This window comes from Chinchilla lanigera, unplaced genomic scaffold (genome assembly GCF_000276665.1).
Source record: "Chinchilla lanigera isolate Chin_1 unplaced genomic scaffold, ChiLan1.0 scaffold00037, whole genome shotgun sequence".
Taxonomy (NCBI): Eukaryota; Metazoa; Chordata; class Mammalia; order Rodentia; family Chinchillidae; genus Chinchilla; species Chinchilla lanigera.
The window spans coordinates 12,639,732-12,662,099 of NW_004955438.1; the positions used below are offsets into that span (position 1 = coordinate 12,639,732).

The 22,368-nt window shown below is 42.0% G+C and overlaps 1 protein-coding gene across 1 annotated transcript in view; it reads left to right on the top strand.

Annotated features, from left to right (window-relative positions):
* Kcnk13 (potassium channel, two pore domain subfamily K, member 13) overlaps window positions 1–20,347 on the top strand; it is a 138,016-nt gene extending 117,669 nt beyond the window's left edge. The window contains exon 3 of the mRNA XM_005390280.2: window positions 18,616–20,347. Coding sequence (XP_005390337.1) covers window positions 18,616–19,499 — 884 coding nt within the window. The 3' untranslated portion in view covers window positions 19,500–20,347. The remainder of the gene's footprint in view (window positions 1–18,615) is intronic.
* The last annotated feature ends 2,021 nt before the right edge of the window (window positions 20,348–22,368 follow it).

A 22,368-nucleotide genomic window follows, 5' to 3' on the forward strand; every position in this document is an offset into this window, starting at 1 on the left:
ACCACACACGGACCATGCTGGACCAGCTTTTCCTTCGACTGTTGCCCATCTGAAGAGGAATCAGAGAGTGACCTCAAGGAAGATGAAATTTCCTCCCAGAAATCTGCAAGAAGAGCTGTTAAGGGCAAGAAAATTGTTGCATCCCATTCCATTCTTGGGAACCCAAGTAATCCTGGCCAATCAGATATTCCCAAATACAAAAAAAGCCCTATTGGGGGCTGGGGATTTAGCTCAGCGGCAAAGCACCTGCCTGGCAAGTGCAAGGTCGTGAGTTTGATTCCTGGAACTGGAAGAAAAGACAAAAAAAAAAGCCCTGCTGTGCCCTATAGTGACAGCACATATTTGTTTGTAATGATGAAGCAAAACCCTTACTTTTGTGGTAAGAGACCTACTCTGGCCAGGTTCGTGGTGAGGGAACAACACTTGCTTCAACACATATTATTAGCAGTACAACCACCCCAGCTGGCATCCACTTATGAGGAGGCAATACCAATGGTAGCACTCTGTCCTACTGGCCACAGGAGGTTGGAATTGCAATATACAGTGGCCCACATCGACCCCCCAACCTCTCCCAGAAAGGTATACCATTGTCCCAGACTCAATGCCAAGGCTCTGCTAATTTTTTTATTAAATTAATTCAAGACCACAAGGCATCAAAATGTATTTGCCAAACAAGTTTATGAAAAGAAGCAAAACCTTGAGCCCTCCACTTCACTTGGAGAATGAAAACCACTACTTGAATGGATCTAGGGACATGCTGAGGGAGATCCAAAGAGTCTTGGAGGCAAATAACTGCAACTATGAGCAGAGGGAGGACTTCCATCTCTTCTGCAATAAGGTGACAGGCCTGGTGAGCAGCCTGGGCAGTGGGAGATGGAAGTCTGTAGGCTGCCAAGACTGTTTCTGAACGGGGTCTGTTTTTATGCGCAAGGCAGGCAGATCTGCAGCATTCAAAATTACAGCTTCAAAAATTGCCAGTGCGCTAAAGCTGTAGCCCACTAATTATCATTTAAATAAAGTGGCAGTTGAAAGTGTTTTCCTGAACATTGATGGAAATGTATAGAATAATGTTTAGGCAATAACATCTGGATCTTCTAAATCACGACTTAAAGTCTGAGGATGAGAAAAAAAAACATTCTCAGAGCATACATTCATATTTGGCTTCAGTGGCAATGTGTCTTTCTGCTACTACAGTAGTTTCCTGTTCTAGGGCCTTGGTGCAAAAAAGGTTTCATTCATCTTGTGATTGCCCATGGCATCTAGCTCAGGCTTGGCATGGGTAGATGTTTTGTAAGTGTTAGGAATTTAATGGACATGAATAACTTAGCAGTGAGCGGTAGATTAGACAACAGATATGGTAGAAGCCAGGGAGACACACACATCAGAGTCACCAATGGTCTGGAATTAGTGTAGAGGTCTAGTGCTATGGCTGGCAAGCGTGGGGACTGGTAGGTACACTCAGGTACCTAGCAGACACTGCCCTAAATATATACACACAGGAACAAGGCAGAACCCTGGGGATCTGACCCACTACAGTACTGACAGAGACAGCTGTTTTTGTTCAGTAACTACTTTTTCTAAGGCATATTTCTGTAGCCTTCCACTGATCTGTCCAATGAAGAGAATGGGCACTCTCACCTGGTGGGACACACTGACCAGAGTTCAGAGATTACCCAGAGGTCCAGGAGCTAGTTGTTAAAAAGCATCCATCAGGGGCCAAGATGAATGCCCTTGGAAGGAGATCACCCTTGGAAGAACAGGACAGAAGAATGAAGATGCCAAATTTTACTGGTAGTGAGCATAGCAGTGCTGAGCTACAGGTGAGTGTTGACCAGAGCTGCCCACTGCTTTCTGCTTGAATCAGTCTTGTTCTTAGTATGGGAATGCTGGACCTATAGACGGCCCTTGCTGGGGGCAAGGAGGAGGCAGAGGCTGAAGTCATGGAGAGATCAGATGAGAGTTTGTTCTGGGTATTTTCCCCCCCTTGCTTCTTGAGGCCAGTTGTTTTAACTGATTGTGAGTAACTTTTAGACTTATTCTGTATTTTAATATCTATTTAGACAGGGTGTTAGAGTTAATATTAGTGGCTATTGTAACTAAAGTTCCTGTTGAGAATCCAATATAATTGTGGCCTAGATAAATGATAATAGTACATTAATTCATATGCTGAAGCATCCAGAACTTCATAAACTGTGTTTCATTTTATATATTTAAGGCTACATTGTTAAGCATTATTATGGTTTGGAGGGGTTTTTTTAATAATCACCCAAAGAATGATATATAAGAGAGTGCAGAAAATCTGTCCACACACCAAGACCAGAGAAACCAGCCAAGAGCCCAGATCCCACAATAATGTCTGAGATGAATCCAGCTGAAGACCTAGAACCCATAACAATGCCTCTCACAAATCCAACTGGAGATCTAGAGCCCACAACGATGTCTCATGCAGGCCTGTTTCATGGATCTGCACTGGGAAAGCCAGTGGTGGAATCTAGAAAATATGTGCCAGCGGGATGAAAGATCTGTGCAAGCAGGCTGAGGGATCTGCACTGGAGTCAGGAAGCCACGCGCAAAGAAAGAAACACAGCTCCCCTGAAAAGTACTACAGTCATCCTCAGCAACAGTGAGGTCCCGAGCTCCTCCAATGATCAGGACAGCTGAGTTCCCATCAGGAAAGCCAACGCAGCAAGCTTCTCCAGGAGACTGGTAGTGCACCATCTTCCCCTCCGGAGTCAGGAAACAATGTGCAGAGTGAGGATCAGAGCTCCCCCAAAGTGAAGCTATTTTCTGGGCCAACAAAGTCCCAAACTCCTTGGAGGATGAAAACAGCCAAGTTCATCAGGAAAGGTGACATGACAAGCTCCTCCAACAGAACCAACAGTTCCTTACAGCCTTTCTCAGCTCCCAACAACCTCACTTCTTCTTCTCCAGCTCTGCCTCTTAAGCTGCTGGTGATAATCCCCAGGTGGGCCTCCCACACCCAGTACCACGCTTACTCAGTTCAGCTGGGTACTATAAGTTGACCACCAGTTGTCAATCCACCACAGGCATCTACAAGTTTGGATGACTATTTCATCCTTATAAGTTATTCCAACTTTTAAATAAAGTTGTGGGTTTTTCTTTATTCTTTATAATCATTTTGCCTTAGTATTTAATTTTTTCTGATCTAGTGTAGCTGTGGTGGTTTCCTTTTATTCATAGCTCTTTAGCATAACTTATTTGGCTCATTTTCAGCCTGTCATGTTCTCTCTCTTCGCAGTATACCCCTGCAAAGTTGTGGTTCAGAGTTTGTGACCTCAATCATTCACAGATTTTTTTTTTCTTTTTGGGGTACTGGGAATCGAATTCACGACCTCATGCTTGCCAGGCAGGTGCTGTGCCAGTGAGCTATATTTCCAGCCACAGATTTTTTTCTTTAGATCCTAATAATTGTTTGTGAGAACCCCTTAATTTCGTAGAAATCACAAATCTCCACAACTGTTTTTTGTTGTCTTTGTTTTTGTGCTTTGTTTTTGTTTTTTTGGCAGAGGCTTGCAGTAGCCAGTCTGCGAGCACTATTCAATTCTCCTTGCTGCTGATTGGCTGCTGCACTGTAACCCATCTCTGGCAGATATGTCAGCTTTCCCGCATCATAATAGGTTGCTGTACCATGTTCTGAGCACTTGGTTTTGTTCTTAAAGCCCTAAGATCCAGAAGATGCCCCCAAAATGCCCTGCACCATTTAAGGTTTTATTAATATAGTATTTTATTAAATTGAGTTATATAACTACAGGAGACATACTGTATTTAGACATTTTCTGAGCATATGTGGTTTTTCACAATTCATGGATGCACTAGGAACATAACCCTTGCAAATTTTGGGGGTCGTGCCACCATGTAATAAGCTGTTTCTCCTCAGCTACGTAACTCTCACATGCCACGCTACCTTGGATCCAGCTTATCATGAACTGAAACCCCTATAAACTGTGAGCTAAAATAAACCTGTCCTCCCTTAACTTGTGGGAATCAGGAATTTTGTCTCAGCAACAAGAAAGTAGATAAAACATAAAGAAAATGTTACATTTTTGTTTAAAATCCAATGAGTGAGCTTCAAAGATTGATCAGTTCTTAGTTACTTTTTCATTTCTGAGACAAAATACTCAACAACCATAAATTAAAAGAGGAGAGATTTATTTTAGCTCATAGTTTATAGAGGTTTCAGTCCATAGTTAGCTGGCCCCAAGCCAGGGAGGCATGGCAGAGGAGAAAACAGTACATATCATGTGTGACAGGTACGAAGCAGCCAGCAGTGAGCCTTCCTTCTCTTTTTTATTCCATCCAGGGTACAAGCCTATTGGTTGGTGCCACTTACACCCAGAGTGGGCCTTCCCATTACCCACACTCATGCTAAACCAATCATTAGTCTAAACGAGTTATCTCCCAAAAGCCCAACCAAAGAGTGCATGAAGCTTTGGGGGTCATCTAGATAGAAGCCATAACACATCATTTTTAAGAGACAGAGTTCTTGAGCACATAAAAGCGTTCAGACATCAAAAGCTGGATTTCATTGTATCATTGCAGTGACTGCTATCATGGGCTCTTGTGTCCTTCCCATAAATGTCTTTCTTCTTAACAGAACAAGATATTTCAGGCTCATTTTAAGCATTACCTTCCCTATATCTGAAATCAGCTGTTTTTCCAAGAAAATGTTATTTCTTTAGTAGGAAATGATATTTAGGGACCACAGTGAGTACTAGTGGTGCTCATTCTAATAGGTTGTCATTATTTTCTAGGCTTTTTTTTCCCTTAATAGAAACTGTCTGTTGTTTATTTTCTTTATAAGTGGGTGATATTACCTCTCTGTTGGCCAGAGACAGTCTGGGTCTATGTCTGTTTCCCAGGACAATTACTAATGGTACCCCTTAAAAGCATATCAGTTTGGATGAAACATTATATGGCCATCTTACTTATTAAATGACATCATCTGTTTTTATTGGGTCCCAAATGCTGTCTCCTTTATCTTTAAAGTGCTATAGTTTCAGTAGTATATGTCTTAGTGTTGATCGTCTGAGCCAAGGCATGTGTGCTCTTTCAATATGTAGGCTTCTGTCATCTTTCATTGCAGGAAAGCTTTCTTGTTTTGTAAAAACTGTTCTGTGCTATTGCTTTAGGCAGTTGTTTGGAGATTCTACTAATATATATGTTGAATTTTCTTTGCCCATATTCTATATCTGTGTTTTATATAGTCTTTAATTTCCTCATCTTTTTCCTTTCTGTTCTCTATCTTTATGATCATCTGTTCTCTCTCTGTTGACTAATCTCTCGTATTTCTTTTCATTACTTCACTATTCTGAAGTGTTTTCTTTATTTTCTCAATTTTCCCCCTGAACTCTGACAGCAAAATTTCACATCCTGCTGGCTTCCAGTCCTGTCATTTCTGAGATTTTCTTCTTTTAAATTGTGCTAAATTTTTATTATTTCCATACTGTTCTTAATTTATTTTAGTTCCTTTTGTAAGAGTAAGCTAGAGTTTTCTTAGCTTTATGTCTTATTTTTCTGATATGCCTTCATCTGTGGTTAATTTTCCTCTTTTTGAAAAAAATAATGTCCTTATGGATTTTGATGGCAATCTTTTTCATTTTCTCTTGTTTCTTTAAGACGCCATTTTTCTTACTCTGTTAGAAGGAGATTTCTGTGGCATCAGGCCAGGTTAATTTTCCTACAGGAATGGTCCAGAGCCTCCTTCCATTATTGTTACCTTAAAGTTTTGTTTGTTTATTTGTTTTTTTTTTGTTATTTTGTTGTTGTTTTGGTTTTTTTACGGTACCAGGAATCGAACTCAGACCTTGCGCTTGCCAGGCAGGCTCTGTGCTGCCGAGCTAAATCCCTAGCCCCCTGTTTGTTTGTTTTTAAATCCAGCCTTTCATCAGTTCTTCCTCTGGATTCCCCTCCTCCTGGCCCTGGAAACTTCCTTTTTCCACCATCATTTCTACAATACTCAATTTCTGTGACATATCAATTTTTTTCCCAGTAAGCATCCATTCTTCCAAAGGAGAAGATCTGGCTGGATATTTCTGAGGCTACTGAGGGCATAGGCTGCCTAAGGGCTGTAATTTTCTCATAGTCACGCACTGTCTTATTTGTACTCATCTGCTCAGCAGAGTCTCTGGCACTTTTCCAAGTCTCACCAATTGGTCACTGCGAAGTTTGCTTTCTGAGAGAGAGCCACTCAAAGTGTGGTCACCCCTTCTGGGGGATACCCATGTGGTGGTAATTTCTGAGTTTCAAACCTTTTAGGAACATGTGAGGTCTCCTTTCTATTGCTTTTGCTGTCTATGCAAAGGATAATCCTCACATGTCCTCAGCACATTCTGCTGTTCCTGGTTTGGCTTTAACCATTTGTACTCTGGGGTCTTCAGAGGAACTACTTATCATATCACTTTGCTGAAGGTGATGTCCCTCCCTTTTGTTTTACCTTGCCATTCTAGTTTATCTATTCGAATGTGGTTTTTTCCTTAACAGTATTTAGTGATATTTATACAGTATGCTGCTATAAAGATTGTGTTCTAGCTGCAGTTTGAGGTTACTTTTTAAAAACTGATGTGACATAGATAAGTTTAGAATCATGAAAAATAATAGAAAACCTCCCAGAGTTCAAGCCAGAGCCACATGGAAAAAAATTCAAACTGAACAGAAAATCAACTTCCTGTACCAGGCATGCCTATCTTTAGCTGTCATCAATGCTTCAAGCAAAATAGCAAAGAGGGCACAGTTTGTCTGCTTCATTTCCATTGCACCTGTGCCACTGGGCACAGGGGCTGGGTCTTGTAACCCTTGCTGTTATGGGTCACTATTAGGCAAACCTTGTGGGGTACATACCATGAATTCAAAGACAAGCAGGGATAAGAAAAGCTAGAGTTGGGCAAAGCCACAGGGTTAATATCTGTGAGCCAAACTGTAGATCAAGAATTCCACAGGCAGGACCATGAACTACTACTGAAGGTCATTTACCAGAATCAAACAGGCAGCTATCCAAGTGAGGACACTTGCGCTCCATTTGCTCCTGTCATTGCTGCCCAGATCTGCTGCACTTAAAATGGATGTTCAGTGTCCCTTGCTCTGAATCATAAGGGAACATCTTCCCTGCCTGAGCCTGAAAAACTGGCCTTAAATTTTGTCCTTGTCATGAAACTATCTTTCTCACTGTGGTAATTACCTCACAGGTAGCACTACCGTGATTTGGAAATCCTTGTGCTCAGTATCTGAAGGTCAGATTGAAATCATTCAAAACAAGTGTGCTGAGCCATCTTCTTCTCTCAAAGGGCTCCAACTCTGCATAACCCTGATGGATTGAAGAAAAGCGCAAGGCTCCATCTCATCAGAGCTGAAATCTGATATGTTCCATAGAAAATATACCCTGGAGCTGCTCAATGGAAAACAAACAAACAAACAAATCCCACCATTTACTAAGTCCTTGTTATGTGCTAGGTCACATGGGATAAGCTTCATTCACATTATCCAATTTTATTTCTCATAGCAAATTGTGTAGTCAGATAAGGTTGAATTGCAGGTAACATAAACTCCTCTTTTTAAGAAGAGATTTAACACAGGAAAAGAAGTGCTTACAAAATTATGGAGAGTGTTAGAGAGGCAGGCTCTAGACTAGCCTCCGAGGAAAATACCACAGAACACACCATCTGGCCAGGAACTGTTAATAATACCAAATCAAGAAGCTGATCTGAGAACTGTGGCATTCTAGATCCTTCTCTTGCTATCATAAGAAATTACTCACTTCCCTTAGTAAAAATTAAATTTGGCTTAAGACAGGGAATGAAATGGAAGTACTGGTTCCTTCTGTAAATGACCTTCAGAAAATTCTAATTCATATACAAATGGCTGGAAGATATTCTCTGATTCATTTGCTTCTTCACTTGCATAGGCATTGAGCATATTTACTGGGTGCCTATTATGTACCAGGAATGCACTACCATAGCAATATGAAGTCTCTTCCATCATGGTGCTGACAGACTAGAGGTAGAGACCAACATCAAGTCATTTTGGGATGTGGATAAAACAGGAAAAGAATAAATACTATGGGAGTCATAGCAGAGGAGTGAGTACACTCTCCCTATGGGGTACTGCTCCAAAATGCCCAAAGCTCAGGGCATGTAAGGACACTTCCAGACAGCTGTGAGGACCTGACACAGCTGTCTAGCATAGGTGCATAGCAGGATACAGTTATATAACCATGACTTAGCAGAGGTAAATACACATGCACTAGTTACAGCACTATACAAGAATGTAAATATGTGATAACAACCTGCGTAAGAGTTAGCCAATAAAGACACAGGTGGCTCTTGCTCTGCTCTGCTGCCTGCTACTGCTGTGTTGCTGATGTCTGCATCTGTGTGCTTTCTTTCACAAATTTACCCCTTCAGCCTCCTTGATCCCAGCACTCCCCTAAGGAAGTTTCATCTAAGCTGGTACCTCTTCAGGCAAAGACAGAAGAAACTAGTGCTTAGTCAGTCAGACTATGCCTGCCATGCTGGGATTCTGGGAAGGTGAGGGAGCAGGGTGCATCTGAGGTGGTACATGAGGAGCTGTGAGGTTGGGGCATAGAGGCAGGAAGAATAGACCACATGAGCTGTAAGGATGAGCATAGGAGAGGTCATGTCAGGCACTGCAGGTTGATTGAACAGTGAGGCCTTTCCATTCTATTCAATATGCTCACTTGATATTACTGTTGACTAAGCCATATGGAAACACATTTTAAAATAGTGAGCAATGGTTATCAGGATAACAGATTTATCTTAATAAAAAGAAGTGGATATTATTGAAATTTACATTCAATTTAAAGATCTTTCCCTTTTGAGTATATATGCTGTACTTCAGCAACATAAACATAAGCTTTTGTAAAGCTACACTCTTTGCCCAACTGCATTTCAATGTTAAATGAATACTCAGAGAAACAGCATAGAAGATTCCTATCTTATTAAAAACAAGCTTATATTTTTCAGTAATCTAAAACCAGCCTTCCAGTGTTCAATAGTAAAAGGTAGCTATTTCCTTTTTTGAAATAACATTCTTGTGTTTTGTGTTTATTCGTAGAATCCTATATTATTTATGAAAGTTGGATTATTTCTTAGTAGTTACTATTCAGAGATGAACACTGTAATGGTAATATTTAGCTGTTACTTTTAAAGTGAAAACAAAGCTATATTCCTCTTCCCCAAAAGTTTTGAGTTTTAGGACATTTCAGTGGTGGAGAATGTGCTGGGGACTGGGACTATCTTCATTAAGCATGAAGATAACTAGAAGAAAAATATACAGGCAGGTGGCACAAGGCACAGTAGCTCCTTGACTTATCGTGGAGTTGAAAATATCCTAAGTCAAAACACACTGAATACCCAAACATCATAGGTTAGCCACACAGCACACTGAGACTATCAGTTGTTTTCCCTCATGATTGTAGGCCTGGTTGGAATCTCCTCATTGCTGCTGCTCAGCATCTTGAGATAGTAACGTGCCACATGTCACTACCCGGGAAAAGATTGAAATTCAGTTCAGCGCATCATTTTCACTCAATGCATACAGTTTTTGTACCATCAAAGTCAGACCTTTTGTATTTGGAGAGGGACTAGTGTGAGCTGTCATTATCTCCAAATACAAAAGGTCTGACTTTGATGGTACAAAAACTATATGCATTGAGTGGAAATGATGCACTGAATTGAATTTCGATCTTTTCCTGGGTAGTGACATGTGGTCACAGGTGGGGCTGAAATGTAAAAGTGGTGAAACCTTCCATCTCCAATGTGGAGGTGACATAAGAGCAGGTTAGGAGACTTTGTAAGAAACACTTCCACATGTGTAAGGTGAACGAATGGTAATTAAGTGGCAGGCAAGATCCACACACAACAAAGCCATGCTAATGAAAAGACTGTGAGTAGCAGGTGTTCTTTTTCCTGTCCCAGTTTGCTCTTTCCTTCAACAAATACGTAGGTGTCAGATGCCATGGTAGGTACTGGGTCACCAACCATTTATTAAATCATTTGATAATTATTTATTTAGTAGCTGTTATATGTGGGGCAGTGTTCTAACCACTGATAAATAAGAGGAGTCTATGTTCATGGAATTTACATTCTAATTGGGAATAAAGAAAATAAATACAATGGATATTGGAGGGTAATGTAGAAAAGTGCTAAACAGAATTTAAAATCAGGCAAGATAATTGTCACATGACAAGTACTTTAGTGAAGGTGTCAGGGAAGGCTTCCTGGAAGAGGTAATCTGTGTGCTGAGAGCTGAATGAGGAAGTCCTGTGAAGGTCAGTGACAGGAGGATTCCCTACAGAGAAATAGCTAGAATAGTCTCTATGATGGGAAAGGCTTTGTCATGTTTGAAGAAAGTAAGAGCCTTTGTAGTTGGCACATAATGAGAAGGAGAATAAAAAATTTTGGAGAGATAAAGGACATTTGGAGCCTCACAGGCAAGGGTAACATGCTTGATTTCATTCTAAATATATTGCAGAGCAATGGAGATTTTTTTTTTAATGTATCTATTTTATATTTCTATCCCCCTTTCCCTTTCCATCCCTCTCTTGTATCTGCCTGCCATATGACACACTGAAATGTATGATACTCTATTATCGATGTCATTCTGCACTTGGCTGTTTTCACTTAACAATATGCCTTAAAAACCTAAGGCACTGGAGATTTTTGGCAGGCAAATGACATGACCTGATTTGCACTTTTTAAAAATGTCACTCTGCTATGAGAGAAATGCCTGGTTTAAGATTAGGATTCTGTGGGACATGGAGCATGGAGAGTGAGTGAAGTGGAACCCTGGATCCCTTCTCGTTTGCCTGCTCAGAACATTCATTCTTGGTGTCAGTAAAACTGCCGGTGTATCTGTCATCTAAACAGGAAGGTCCCTGGGGTTCAAGCCAGTGTCTGTCTTCATCTCTGTCTCAGACATGTAACAAGGTGCCTGACACTATAAATTGCCCAATAAACACTTGTTGGAAAGTTTAAATCATCTTACCCAGAAAAGCATGTTTTTCTTCCCTACGATCAGTTAGTATGAGTAAGGAAATATCCAGCATGAGATATCGCAGAGAGATACCTCTGTGTGACAATGCACTGACAACCAATGACTTTTGCATTATTGCTTTGGGATGATAGCATTCCAGGTGGCAAAGAACCCAGAAATTAATTCCTGGGTTAAGAACAGTAGGGATGCTGATGCTGGTAAAGATTCAGAAGAATGTGACAGCTATCTTCGATACACAAGGCACCATCATATAGAAGAGACATACTAATTTTTGTCTTCTCCAGGGGAAGAGGCAGGAACAAGAGATCTATTACAAATAAAGAAAACTGATTTCCTACAGCCATCCAGGAACAGAATAGGTTCCTTTGTGGGGAAATGAATACATTGTCCCCATAGGTACTCCTACAGAAATTAGACAATGACTTGTCAGTGAGGCTGCAGAAGTTACTCCTGAATTTCATGTAATGATAACAGTAGCTACTGTGATTTAACACATACACGGTCTTTCCATTTCTTCTCTCTCTGATGCTGAATAGAGATAACTCTGGGGCTCTTCCTGAGAGGAGCTCCAGGCATTTCCCTCCCTCTGTCTCTCCTTCCCTCCTTCCCTCCTTCCCTCCTTCCCTCCTTCCCTCCTTCCTACCTTCTCCCTCCCTCCCTCTCCCTCTCCCTCTCCCTCTTCTTCTCCCTCTCTCTCTCTCTCTGAAAAGACTTGGATACTGTGAGTCCCCAGTCCAAAGTCATCCTGACCTTAGCCCACTATCTTTTTTTTTTAGCCTCAACCCACCATCTTTTTTTTAGTTTAAAGAGAAAAGAAAACAAAATAATGACAACAAAGATAAAAACACAGCAGCAAACAGCACAAAAACAAAAAAAAAATACAGAATTTCAAAACAAGATGATAGGAAATTAACAATAGTTGTTATGTTACATATTGTTGCCTTGCGCAAAGTTGCTCAGATTACCAGATGTAAGAATGCAGGATTGATCAAACCACTAAAGAGAATAAAAAGTAATTTTAAAACATTAGAAACAATACACAGTATTACCAGAGATAAGCACTCAAAATTGGTTAAAAAAAAAGATTTAAGCATTAAGTGTTCCTTTCAATAAAGCAATAGACATCAGCAGTTCAATTATCCCAGCTATCCTTGTATATACATATATATTTTTTCCCTTCCTTCCTTCTTTTCCCCTTTCCCTCATCGCAGTTTTACTTTATTTTATTTTATTTTATTTTGGTTTTTCTCCGGTACCGGGAACCGAACTCACAGCCTTGCACTTGCCAGGCAGGCGCTTTGCCGCTGAGCTAAATCCCCAGCCCCTCCCTCATCGCAGTTGTTCCTTCCCTTTGAGCAATTTCTTTCCCTTTCACAATATCCATTGTACCTTTTGGGTTTTATTTACTCTTTCAGGTTCTTATAGTAGGGAGATAATATGATGTTTACACATGCACATCTGATTTATTTCATATATTTTACTTATGAGTATGGTCTCTAGTTACATCCATTTACCTATAAAAGCCTCAAGTTTATCTTTTTTTTATAGCTGAGTTTTTATCCATTCCTCAGTTGATGGGCATTTATGCTGTTTCCAAGATTTAGCTATGACAAATTGTGCTGCTATAAACAGGGGTGCACATATGTCACTGCGATATGATGTTTTCAGTTGTTCTAGAAAAATACCCAGAAGGGGAATAGCTGGGTTGAATGAGACCTCTAATCCTAGTTTTCTCAGGCATCTCCACAATGATTTCCATAGTGGTTGTATCAATCTACGCTCCCATCAACAGTGGAAAAGCATTCCTTTTTCCCCATAGCCCCTCCAGCATTTGTTATTGGTTGACTTCTCAATGGTGGCCTTTCTTTCTGCGGTGAGATGGAATCTCATAACCCACCATCTTTAATACATCGTGCCCCCGATAGCTAAGACTCTTTTAACTCTAAGAGTTTGCTATTCTAGTTTTGGGGTTTTTTCCCGGTACTGGGAACCAAACTCATGACCTTGCGCTTGCCAGGCAGGCACTGTGCCGCTGAGCTAAATCCCCAGCTCCTGAGTTTGCTATTCTAATACTCTTTTAATATAAGATAATTTCTGAGAATTCAGAAAAGAAGAGTGATAGGAAGGGTTATTATATTATTGATTTTGTTTTGTTTCATTTTATTGTATTTGCTTTTGTGGAATTATTGAGTGGTAAAAAATTTTGTTTTTTTTGCAGGGGGTTGTTGTTTATTGGCTCCCAAAGAGCTTCTTATATAATATATAATATTGACTCCCATGGAAAAGATATAATGCTTATGATCTCCACAAAGCCAAGAAGACCTCATACTTATATTTCTGAAGTTGAAATTTGTGTTTCTGAAAAGCCTTCCTACTGTTCATGCATGAATAATGACTTGTGGTATAATCAGCACCATACCTATTCTATTTCCTATGTTGTCCAGAGCCCCACCTGGGCAGTGTGTTCTCCAGGCCCATAGTGGTGAATATCTCAGCAGAAAAGTGCTTCATGCATGGGTGCTGGAAAGAATGATTCCTTTAGGCCATGAAAACCAAAATCAGTTTTCCTCTGTGTAGAGGGAAGGTAGGCCAGCAAATAACAGTGAAAATGCCGCTTGGCTAGGTATCAGTATATCAGATTTTATTTAGATCAAAGTGTGTATTCTCACAAAGAAAAAATAGTATTTGAAAAGCAGGAGACACAGGGACTGTTCTGTAGAAGGGGTCAGGGAAACAAGAACACAAAGAATATATGTTCGGTGGCTGGCCTATGTCAGACATTTTCCTCGTTTACACAATGTAATCTCCCTGCAACAATCTGTGAAGACGTATTCTTCCTTTATTCATCAAGTTACCGAGCACTAGCTGTATATTAAGCTTCCACTGAGGATATAGTTGTAAACAAAACACACAAGTCCCTGCTCTTCTTGACAATTTAATAGTAATGCTAATGCTTGTTGAATAACCATGTTCCAAGTTCTATACTGTGTACTTTATTTGAGTTATTCCAAAATCTCATGAGAGAGAGACTATTACTCATCTCCAGTTTACTTCTGAGGAGATTAAAGCACCGACGTGAAGATGAACTTGCCCCAGACACACAGGTAGTAAGTGGCAGAACTTGTTATCTAGCTCAACCCAGAGGCTCTGGCGTCAGAGCTTATGCTCACTATTTTGTAGTTTACTGGCCCTACAACATGAATATGATCTGAATGGAGAGGAGGGGCCCACATGGTCAGTGACTGGCCAGAGTGGGACTCAACGCCAAGTCTGTCTAACATTAAGGCATGTGTTCTCTCTTCAAGCTACTGACAGCAGTAGAAATACTGGATCACTGGAACCAGAGCAGACTGGATTGGAATTAGTTTCTACCTCTATCCTTTGAGCTATTTTTAAAAGTTGACAAAAATACATAAGTTAAGGAAGACCAGTTGTGTAGTAAAATACTTTGAACCTGCCTATCATAATAATAGGTCCTTATTCTTCCCTTCCTCCCTCCTTTCCTTCCTTCCTTCCTTCCCATAAATATAGGTTGACTGCCTTCCAACTGTCACAGATAGTGCTGCATCCCTAAAGCAGATTAAAAGTTGCCTTAGGTACTTTGATTTTGGTTATCAAAGGTTGAGTAAGCAGAAGATAAAATGTTTTCCACTATTCAGTGATTTGGTCAATATGTATTAAGTTGGTAATATTTTCTAGGACATTCAGTAAAATTGATTCTGCTTCCACCAGTGACAGTTGTCTTTAAATTGGCAAATGTGATTTCCCTCTTGCCTTTTCTATCTCTTTGGTGTTTTAGAATGCACACAAGTCAGTAAAGCGAAGGCTCCCTTTCCTTTCATTTTCAGAGGTTTTATCCTAGGGCCAGAGCAGGGCTTTGCATCTAGGGTTGGGGTTTCTGAGTTAGTGTGTGTTTCTTCAGCTATTTCTGTCACTGTAGAGGCTGGAGCAGCTGAGTGCCCAGCCAGAATCAAGTGTCCAGTCTTAGATCTTATTCTGTGTCCCATGCCCAAGCAGACTAATAAATGAGGTCTTTTAATCAGCATGGTGGGTGAACTGGGAAAATAAGAATATATGTAGACAGAAAGATTCTTCTCTCTGGGGACCTATATTTATTGAGAGCTGAATGCAAGACCCTCGGAGACCCTTCCTCCTAGATAATGAAATGGTTCTATGGTGGAGTCAGCACTCCTGCAAAGGAGACAAGCTCAGAACGGGAAACAGTATGGGAAAACAACGCAGAGGGCTTAGTGACCATACACTCCCTAGAACATCTATACATAAGGCACAAAAGGTAAATCAGCCAAATGTTAGGACTGTGAAAAACTTGAGTTTTGTCTTATAACCACAAGTTATAAAAGAGGAAAGCATTTATTTTATGCTGTTTGTTTATCTTTGATCCAGTTGAGTTCCAATCATCCAGCCTAATTAGGCTACGGTCACTGTTTATGTTCCCGAGACCATTTCATCCTTCACAGTCACCGTTCAGGTCAAAGCTGTCTTTGCCTGCGCTTTCCCTCCCTCACCCTAGTCTGCACTACCCAGAAACCAATCTACAGCTGTCCCCTAGGACGGGTCCAGGACTTGGTGGCAGTTGAATATGGAAATTGCGGGGAGGGAGGGGTAAGAAGTGGAACTCACACTTGGATTCCTATGGCCTGGAGAATGGTGTTCCCATAAACAAGCACAAAAGGTAGACATCGTAGACACATGAAGAGGAAGAACTGGTTTATCAAACAGAACCTGACACTATGTTGAGTTCAGGAAATGGTGGAATGTGGGCCAGACATTCCTCAGCAGCTTTGAGATTAAGACAGAGGCCTGTGATATGAACTTGAGGGCCCGTCTGCTGAGAGGAGATGCTAGATGCTGCTGTGGTTGGGTAGCTTTGAGTGGAGGCTGCTGAGAGAAAAGGAGAGAACTGAACAAAGCCTGGGAGTAGCGCTCCCATTGGGTGCCCACTGAAGACAGCGGGGAGGAGAATTTTAGGATTTCAGAAGTGGGTATTGTTCTGTGAATTAAAAAGAATGTTTAAAAGGTACTACAGTATGTTACAGTTTCCATTTAGATGCTCCCTAAGGTCCCCATGTACTCATAGGCAGGGCTTTTGGAAAGATTGGATTATGGAGGCTTATAGCTGGCTTGCCGTTAGGAGGCAGGGTCTGTTCAGAAGAGACTGTCAGTAGGGATGTAGGCTGGAAGAGTGTAGCTCTCTCCCCTGCTCCTCCCTTGATCTCTCTGTTTCCTGTCCACCATGCCGTGAGCAACTGTCCTCTACCATGACCCCGGGCCATGCCATCCTGCCTTGGAGTTAGCTAACAATGCCCTGAAACCTCTACAAACTGTGAGCCAAAATAAACTTCTCCTCCTTTACATTTCCAGTATCAGGTATTGTATCTCAGTGACAAGCAAGTAACTAAGAAAAATGAAAGAACATCAGTGGAAGAGAGGGCCTGGACCTTCACGCTGACATTAGATGTCTCAAGTGTACCCATTACAAGTCACAAAGTCAGCCTGAAGCAATCACACAGAAGGAAACAATGACTGACACAAGCTCACAGAACTGTCAAAAAGGCTTGGTATGATGGTCTACATCTCTGGGACCCATCCAAGAAGGATGTTTTATTCAGAAGATTTCATGGACAGGACAGGGAAGGTGGCCACACAGAATAAAGATTACCATGATGTATATAAACAGACCCCAAGGTAGTTTTATAGAGCATTTAGAGAGTATAAAAATATCTTGTAATACTACAGAATGACTGCCTTGGGAGTGTTCTACAGAAGGCCTTGCTGGAAGAAATACGGAGATAATTATTTCCTAAAGAAAGTTTTATAGTCTCTTCCCACAGGAAGAGACCATGAGAAACAGGCCAGTGTGCTCCAGTCCTGTTGATCTCTGCTTTTGCAGTTTATCAAAATCAAGATATGAAAATTTTATATCTCATCAGATACAATAGTTGAAACTACTGTTAATTTGTTTAATTTATAGCCAAAAGAGGACACACTGGCTGAGCAACCACCCTTTACTAATCACCCCTCTTCCTGTCTCAACTCAGACAGATTAAACATCCTGGCCTCTCCTTCTGTATCCTGACTGGGCCAGGTAGAGGTGGTTGTGGGTATTTGTCAAAGGGTCAGTAAGGTGAGGCACTCATTTTATGCTAGATTTAGAGCTTTGTGCATCACCACTAGAAGAAGGAATCCTGAAATGCAGACATCATTTATGGGTGTTACACTATTTGAACATGTTTATCCAGCCTGTACTTCATGAAACATAAAATATCCAGAATTTTTCAATGAACGAGTCAATAAATTTATTTTTGCAAAGATCAACTTTAATTATCATTCCTGTCATTTATAACTGAGACCTAAATAATATGATGTTTATGTTGTCCTCCTGATCAGAGGAAGTGTCTACAACCTGACATGTACAGCTTCCATAGGGAAAAATACGCCTGGTGAAGATGAGCTCACAATACCAAATTACCCAGTGGAGGCTAAAACAAACTATTACAATGAGGAGTCAAAACTATTAAAATGAGAGATCTCTGGCATGATAGCCTGATATATAGCTCAGTGGTGCAGTGCCTGCCTAGCAAGTATGAGGTCCTGAGTTCTATTCCTGGTACCCCCCTGCAAAAAAAAGCATGATAAAAGGATGAGTTTAGAGGGAAAAAAAAAAAAAAAAACTTCTGTTTTTCTCAATGACACCTGTTGCCCTCCAGGATATATTCTTCTCAGTGTGTCTGTGTGCACAGGCAGATAAAGGTGGGAACTGTAGAAAGTTAGAGGCAGAGGCAAGAAAGACAAATACTTTATATTTTGTCAAACCATAACATCCAGTGTCTCTAAACGTGTGAGGTATGTGTTTGAAGAATTTTGTTTAATAGGTGAAAAAGTATTGATTAAATTCCTCATTTCTACATGTGCAGGCGTCTGCTGTTTCTCTCCCTGGAATATCCACCACTGTCACCACACCCATAAACCCTTTTCCTCCCTGCCTAACTCTTCTTACTTTTTAGCTCATCCTGCATAATCTCCCCAGGACCCCAAGTCCAAGATGTTCCCCTCTTAGCAGATCCCATAGTGCAACACTTTGATCATCTCCCAGACTAGAGCTCCATGAGGGCAGGGACCAGATCTGTCTTTCCCCTGGTTCTCTGAGTGTAGAATAAATGAATTCTAAGGCATCTGTATACACTTCTTCTTCATATGAGCCTTTGCCTGTGTCTCTGAGCAAGATCTGTCGAGCATTGTTCAGATTGCAAACTGTACAAGAATATCCGGCAAAAGGGGGAGAGAAGGCTGTAACCCAGTCCACATTGTCACCGCCAAACCCAGAGGAAAAGATGGCTTTTCTGGTTCACACAGCACCACATGGGTTTGCAGCAGGCCCTGCTCCACGCTCTGAACAATGCTTAATGTCTTCCAGAGAAATTCTCCCGATCCTTCCCGGCAAAGCCCGGTCTGAGTGACGCGATGAAACTTTCTTAGATCCTCTTCCAGCCATCAGAGAACCGCATTCCAGCTCCGTTCACAGCCAAGACCTGTCTCACTCTTCTTTCTCATTTTTGTCTCCTTCAGGGTTTGGGATGACAACTCCAGCAACTGTAGGAGGAAAAATCTTCCTGATCTTTTACGGCCTCATTGGGTGCGCGAGCACCATCTTGTTCTTTAACCTCTTCCTGGAGCGCCTGATCACTGTCATCGCCTACATCATGAGATCCTGCCACCAGCGCCAGCTGCGGAGACGTGGGGCGCTGGCCCAGGACAGCCTGAAGGCCCCGGGGAAGCGGGAGCCAGACAGCTTGGCCGGCTGGAAACCGTCGGTGTACTACGTCATGCTGATCCTGTGCTCGGCCTCGGTGCTCATTTCCTGCGGGGCCTCAGCCCTGTACGCCCCCATGGAAGGCTGGAGCTACTTCGACTCCCTCTACTTCTGCTTTGTGGCTTTCAGCACCATCGGCTTTGGGGACCTGGTCAGCAGCCAGAACGCCCAGTATGACAGCCAGGGTCTCTACCGCTTTGCCAACTTTCTCTTCATCCTCATGGGCGTCTGCTGCCTGTACTCCTTGTTCAATGTCATCTCCATCCTGATCAAACAGTCAGTGAACTGGATCCTGAGGAAGGTGGACGGTGGGTGCTTCCGTCAATGCCAAAGAAGACTCTTGCAGTCCCGGAGAAACGCGGTGATGCCGGGCAGTGTCCGGAACCGGTGCAACATCTCCATAGAGACAGACGGGGTGATGGAAAGTGACACAGAGGGGCGCCGTCTCTCAGGAGAGATGATCTCCATGAAGGACTCCAACAAGGTGGCGCTGGCCATCCTCCAGAAGCAGCTGTCTGAGATGGCCAATGGCGGTCCCCATCAGACCAGCTCACTGTCCCAAGACGATGAATTCTCAGGGGGCGTCGGGGCCTTTGCAATAATGAACAATAGATTGGCAGAGACCAGTGGGGACAGGTAGAAGCAAGCAGTGGCTGCTGGGCACAGAGGCCTAGGGATGAGTGGAGGATGAGAACTGTCATTCGCAAGAGTCACTCATCCCTGAGCTTGCTGGCTTCATCCAGGACGTCCATCCCATTAGCGCCTCATGCTCAGCTTTCGAAATCTGGGCCTCAGCCCATGGCCGCCTTCCAGGGCTGGGGAAATGGGAAATTCCTTCCCATCCTCTTAGCTTTACTCTTTACATCTAAATTGAATCTTCTCAAAATGAATCACAAACACAGCATAAGACACTGCCTTATTGCTCCACTCATCTCCCTCCAAAGCTTTACAGGAGATGAATTTTACGGAAGCCTTGACTTCCCTCTGCTGTATTCTTCATGTGTGGTTGAAAACCCTAAATCTTCCTGGGACTCTGAATGGCTGAATTCACCACCTCACCCAGCTGCTTCAAGAAAAAAGAAAGAATGTTCCCGAATGTGTCTGGGCCTTCTTTTGACTGGGCTTCCTTCTGAGCAGATTTGTCAGTGTTTCCCTGGATAGGGAAAATATTCTACTCCGCATACACATCTCTCAGATTTTTGTTTTCCTTTTCTGTTAATTTTGAAGACCAGAATGTTCAGCTAAGATATCCTGGGACCTCAGGGTGATAAGAAAACTGAATTCAGCTTCAGGCGTTTGAAGTGCAACAAGATGGCGATAGGGCTGGGAAGGAGAAGAGACCCGCTTTTGTAACTAAAGAACACAGTTTAACATTTTCTCCTTGGATGGTCACATAGGCCATTTCATTTTTACCAGGGCTTGGGGTCCATTGCAGAGAAAATGACTATTTATTAGAACTGAAAATTTAATAAATTCTCATTTTATTAACTAAGATTCGATGGGTACTCATTGTGGACAGTGGAAGAGAAGCACCTAATTAAGCAGGCATTTATTGTACTCAGGGAAAAAAAGAAAAGGAAATTGACCTTAGGGCTACATGCTTCACAATGGAGTCTTAGCTGGAGATGCGTTGTGGGTCACGTCATGAAATGTGGCTTTGCTTGTCTGATCCATTGTGGTGCTGCCTTCTGGGACTATAACAAGTCCAGTGATATCATTCGCCCAAGCAGCGAGGGTGTCCACACTAATAACAGATGCCGTTGATCTTCATAAATGCAGGAAAGAACATTTGAGTAGTGATGGCAGACAGCTGCTGTTTTTATAACATGAGAGGGGTAGGCACAGCATTTTAAGAAGCAATAAGGAGAGAGGGACATGTAAAGAAGACAAAACTGAAAGCCAAAGCAAGGGAAAGGGAAAGGTGGAGCAGAGAGCCTGTGAGCTGGGAGGACCCTTAAGAATCCCCTCATCCAAGCTCCTTGTTTGTGACACAGGAAACAGGCATGAGTGACTGCTGCTCATCTGTGGCAGAGGCAGGGTGGTGTGCAGCTAGGGAAGAATCCAGGCCACCAGAGGGTGAGGTCAGGGCTCTCGGTTCCTATGCCACACACTTTGTGCCTTTCCTCTCCAGCTCTCTGCAGGCTGAGTTGCTTTATCCTGCAGTTCACAAATCCAGGTGTTTCCTTTACAATCCCAGAAGTGCCCAGTAGAAGAACTCCAATAACCTGCAATATCTAGACTTTGACTTTAGGGCTGCGTGGCTCCAAAGTCAGAGATTTTCGACTATTGCCTGCATCCCTCTTAAAGAAAGGCATGCTGGAGTTGCTGCAGAGTGCTTGCTGGGAATCTCAGACCACAAACCAAGCTACTCCTGGACTCTGTGCTGACAGCACCTGGTCCTGGCCCTAAGGGGGTTTCTTGATCTCTGTATTCCTAGTACAGGAACTGATGCAAAGCAGGTCCTTGCGTCTCCAGTGTGAGTCTCTAGAGACCATGGCAATGTCCCAAGAGGCCATCAGTATAAGCAGGGTCATCCGAGAGAGTCACTTATATGAAAGATTCTTGCGGAGAGATTTTAGATCAAAAGACATGGCTTCCGATAAGTGAGGTCCAAAATTGGCATAAACTTTTAAACTAAATTTTTGGAAACTTGAACTTGAGCTCCCACAGAGTCCCCTCGATGTCTCAGAGAAGTTTGTTCTCACTGCTGGGAATATCTGAAAATCATTGTAAGGAGAAAAATATGGTGTTTTGTTTTGTTTTGTTTTGTTTTTGATGGATAGATGGAAGAAAGGAAGAGAGAGAGAGGGATGGAAGGAAGCAATGATGGGTGGATGGATGGGTGTTTGGAAGAATGGGAACAATATATGAAAAAACTTTCAAAACTAAGAATCTTTATTTAGTGAAGTCTCTCTGCAGTTACACTTAGACAAGAATAGGTCAACAAAGATGCTGCGAAGTCCTAGGCTGCATCAGTGGCTAGGCTTATGGCAGGGCAGTGTAGGAGTTCTCCATGGTACTTAGGTATGAACTGGCCTTTCCTGGTTCTCTTGCGAGCATCGTCCCAAACCACTTGCTCAAGCTGCACCACACATCCATACTACTGTGTCTTCTTAACATATTTGTCAACTTAGTTTCTAATAATTTTGTTTTAAAATGAGACTTTGAAACACTACATGTTAGACGTTATAAATGGGAAATACAGTAATTCTAAAAATCAGTAAAATGAAAATCAAACTATATTGTCAAATTCGAGCCAGATTTTATATCCTTATAAAGGCTCTAAGCCTAAGGACTTCGTTCTCTATTACAAACAGAGATTAGCAAGTGTAGAGGAGCTGGCACCAAACAGAGGCTTTGTCTATACGATGTAGCCAAATGGACCGGAAGAGAATTGAAGTAATTTTCTGACATAAGGGTCCCTAAAATCAACTAAAGATCCACCCAAATCCACATTTGGGGCAACAACATTCAGATAATAGCACTGCACAGCTTCTGAGTGCCTGGCA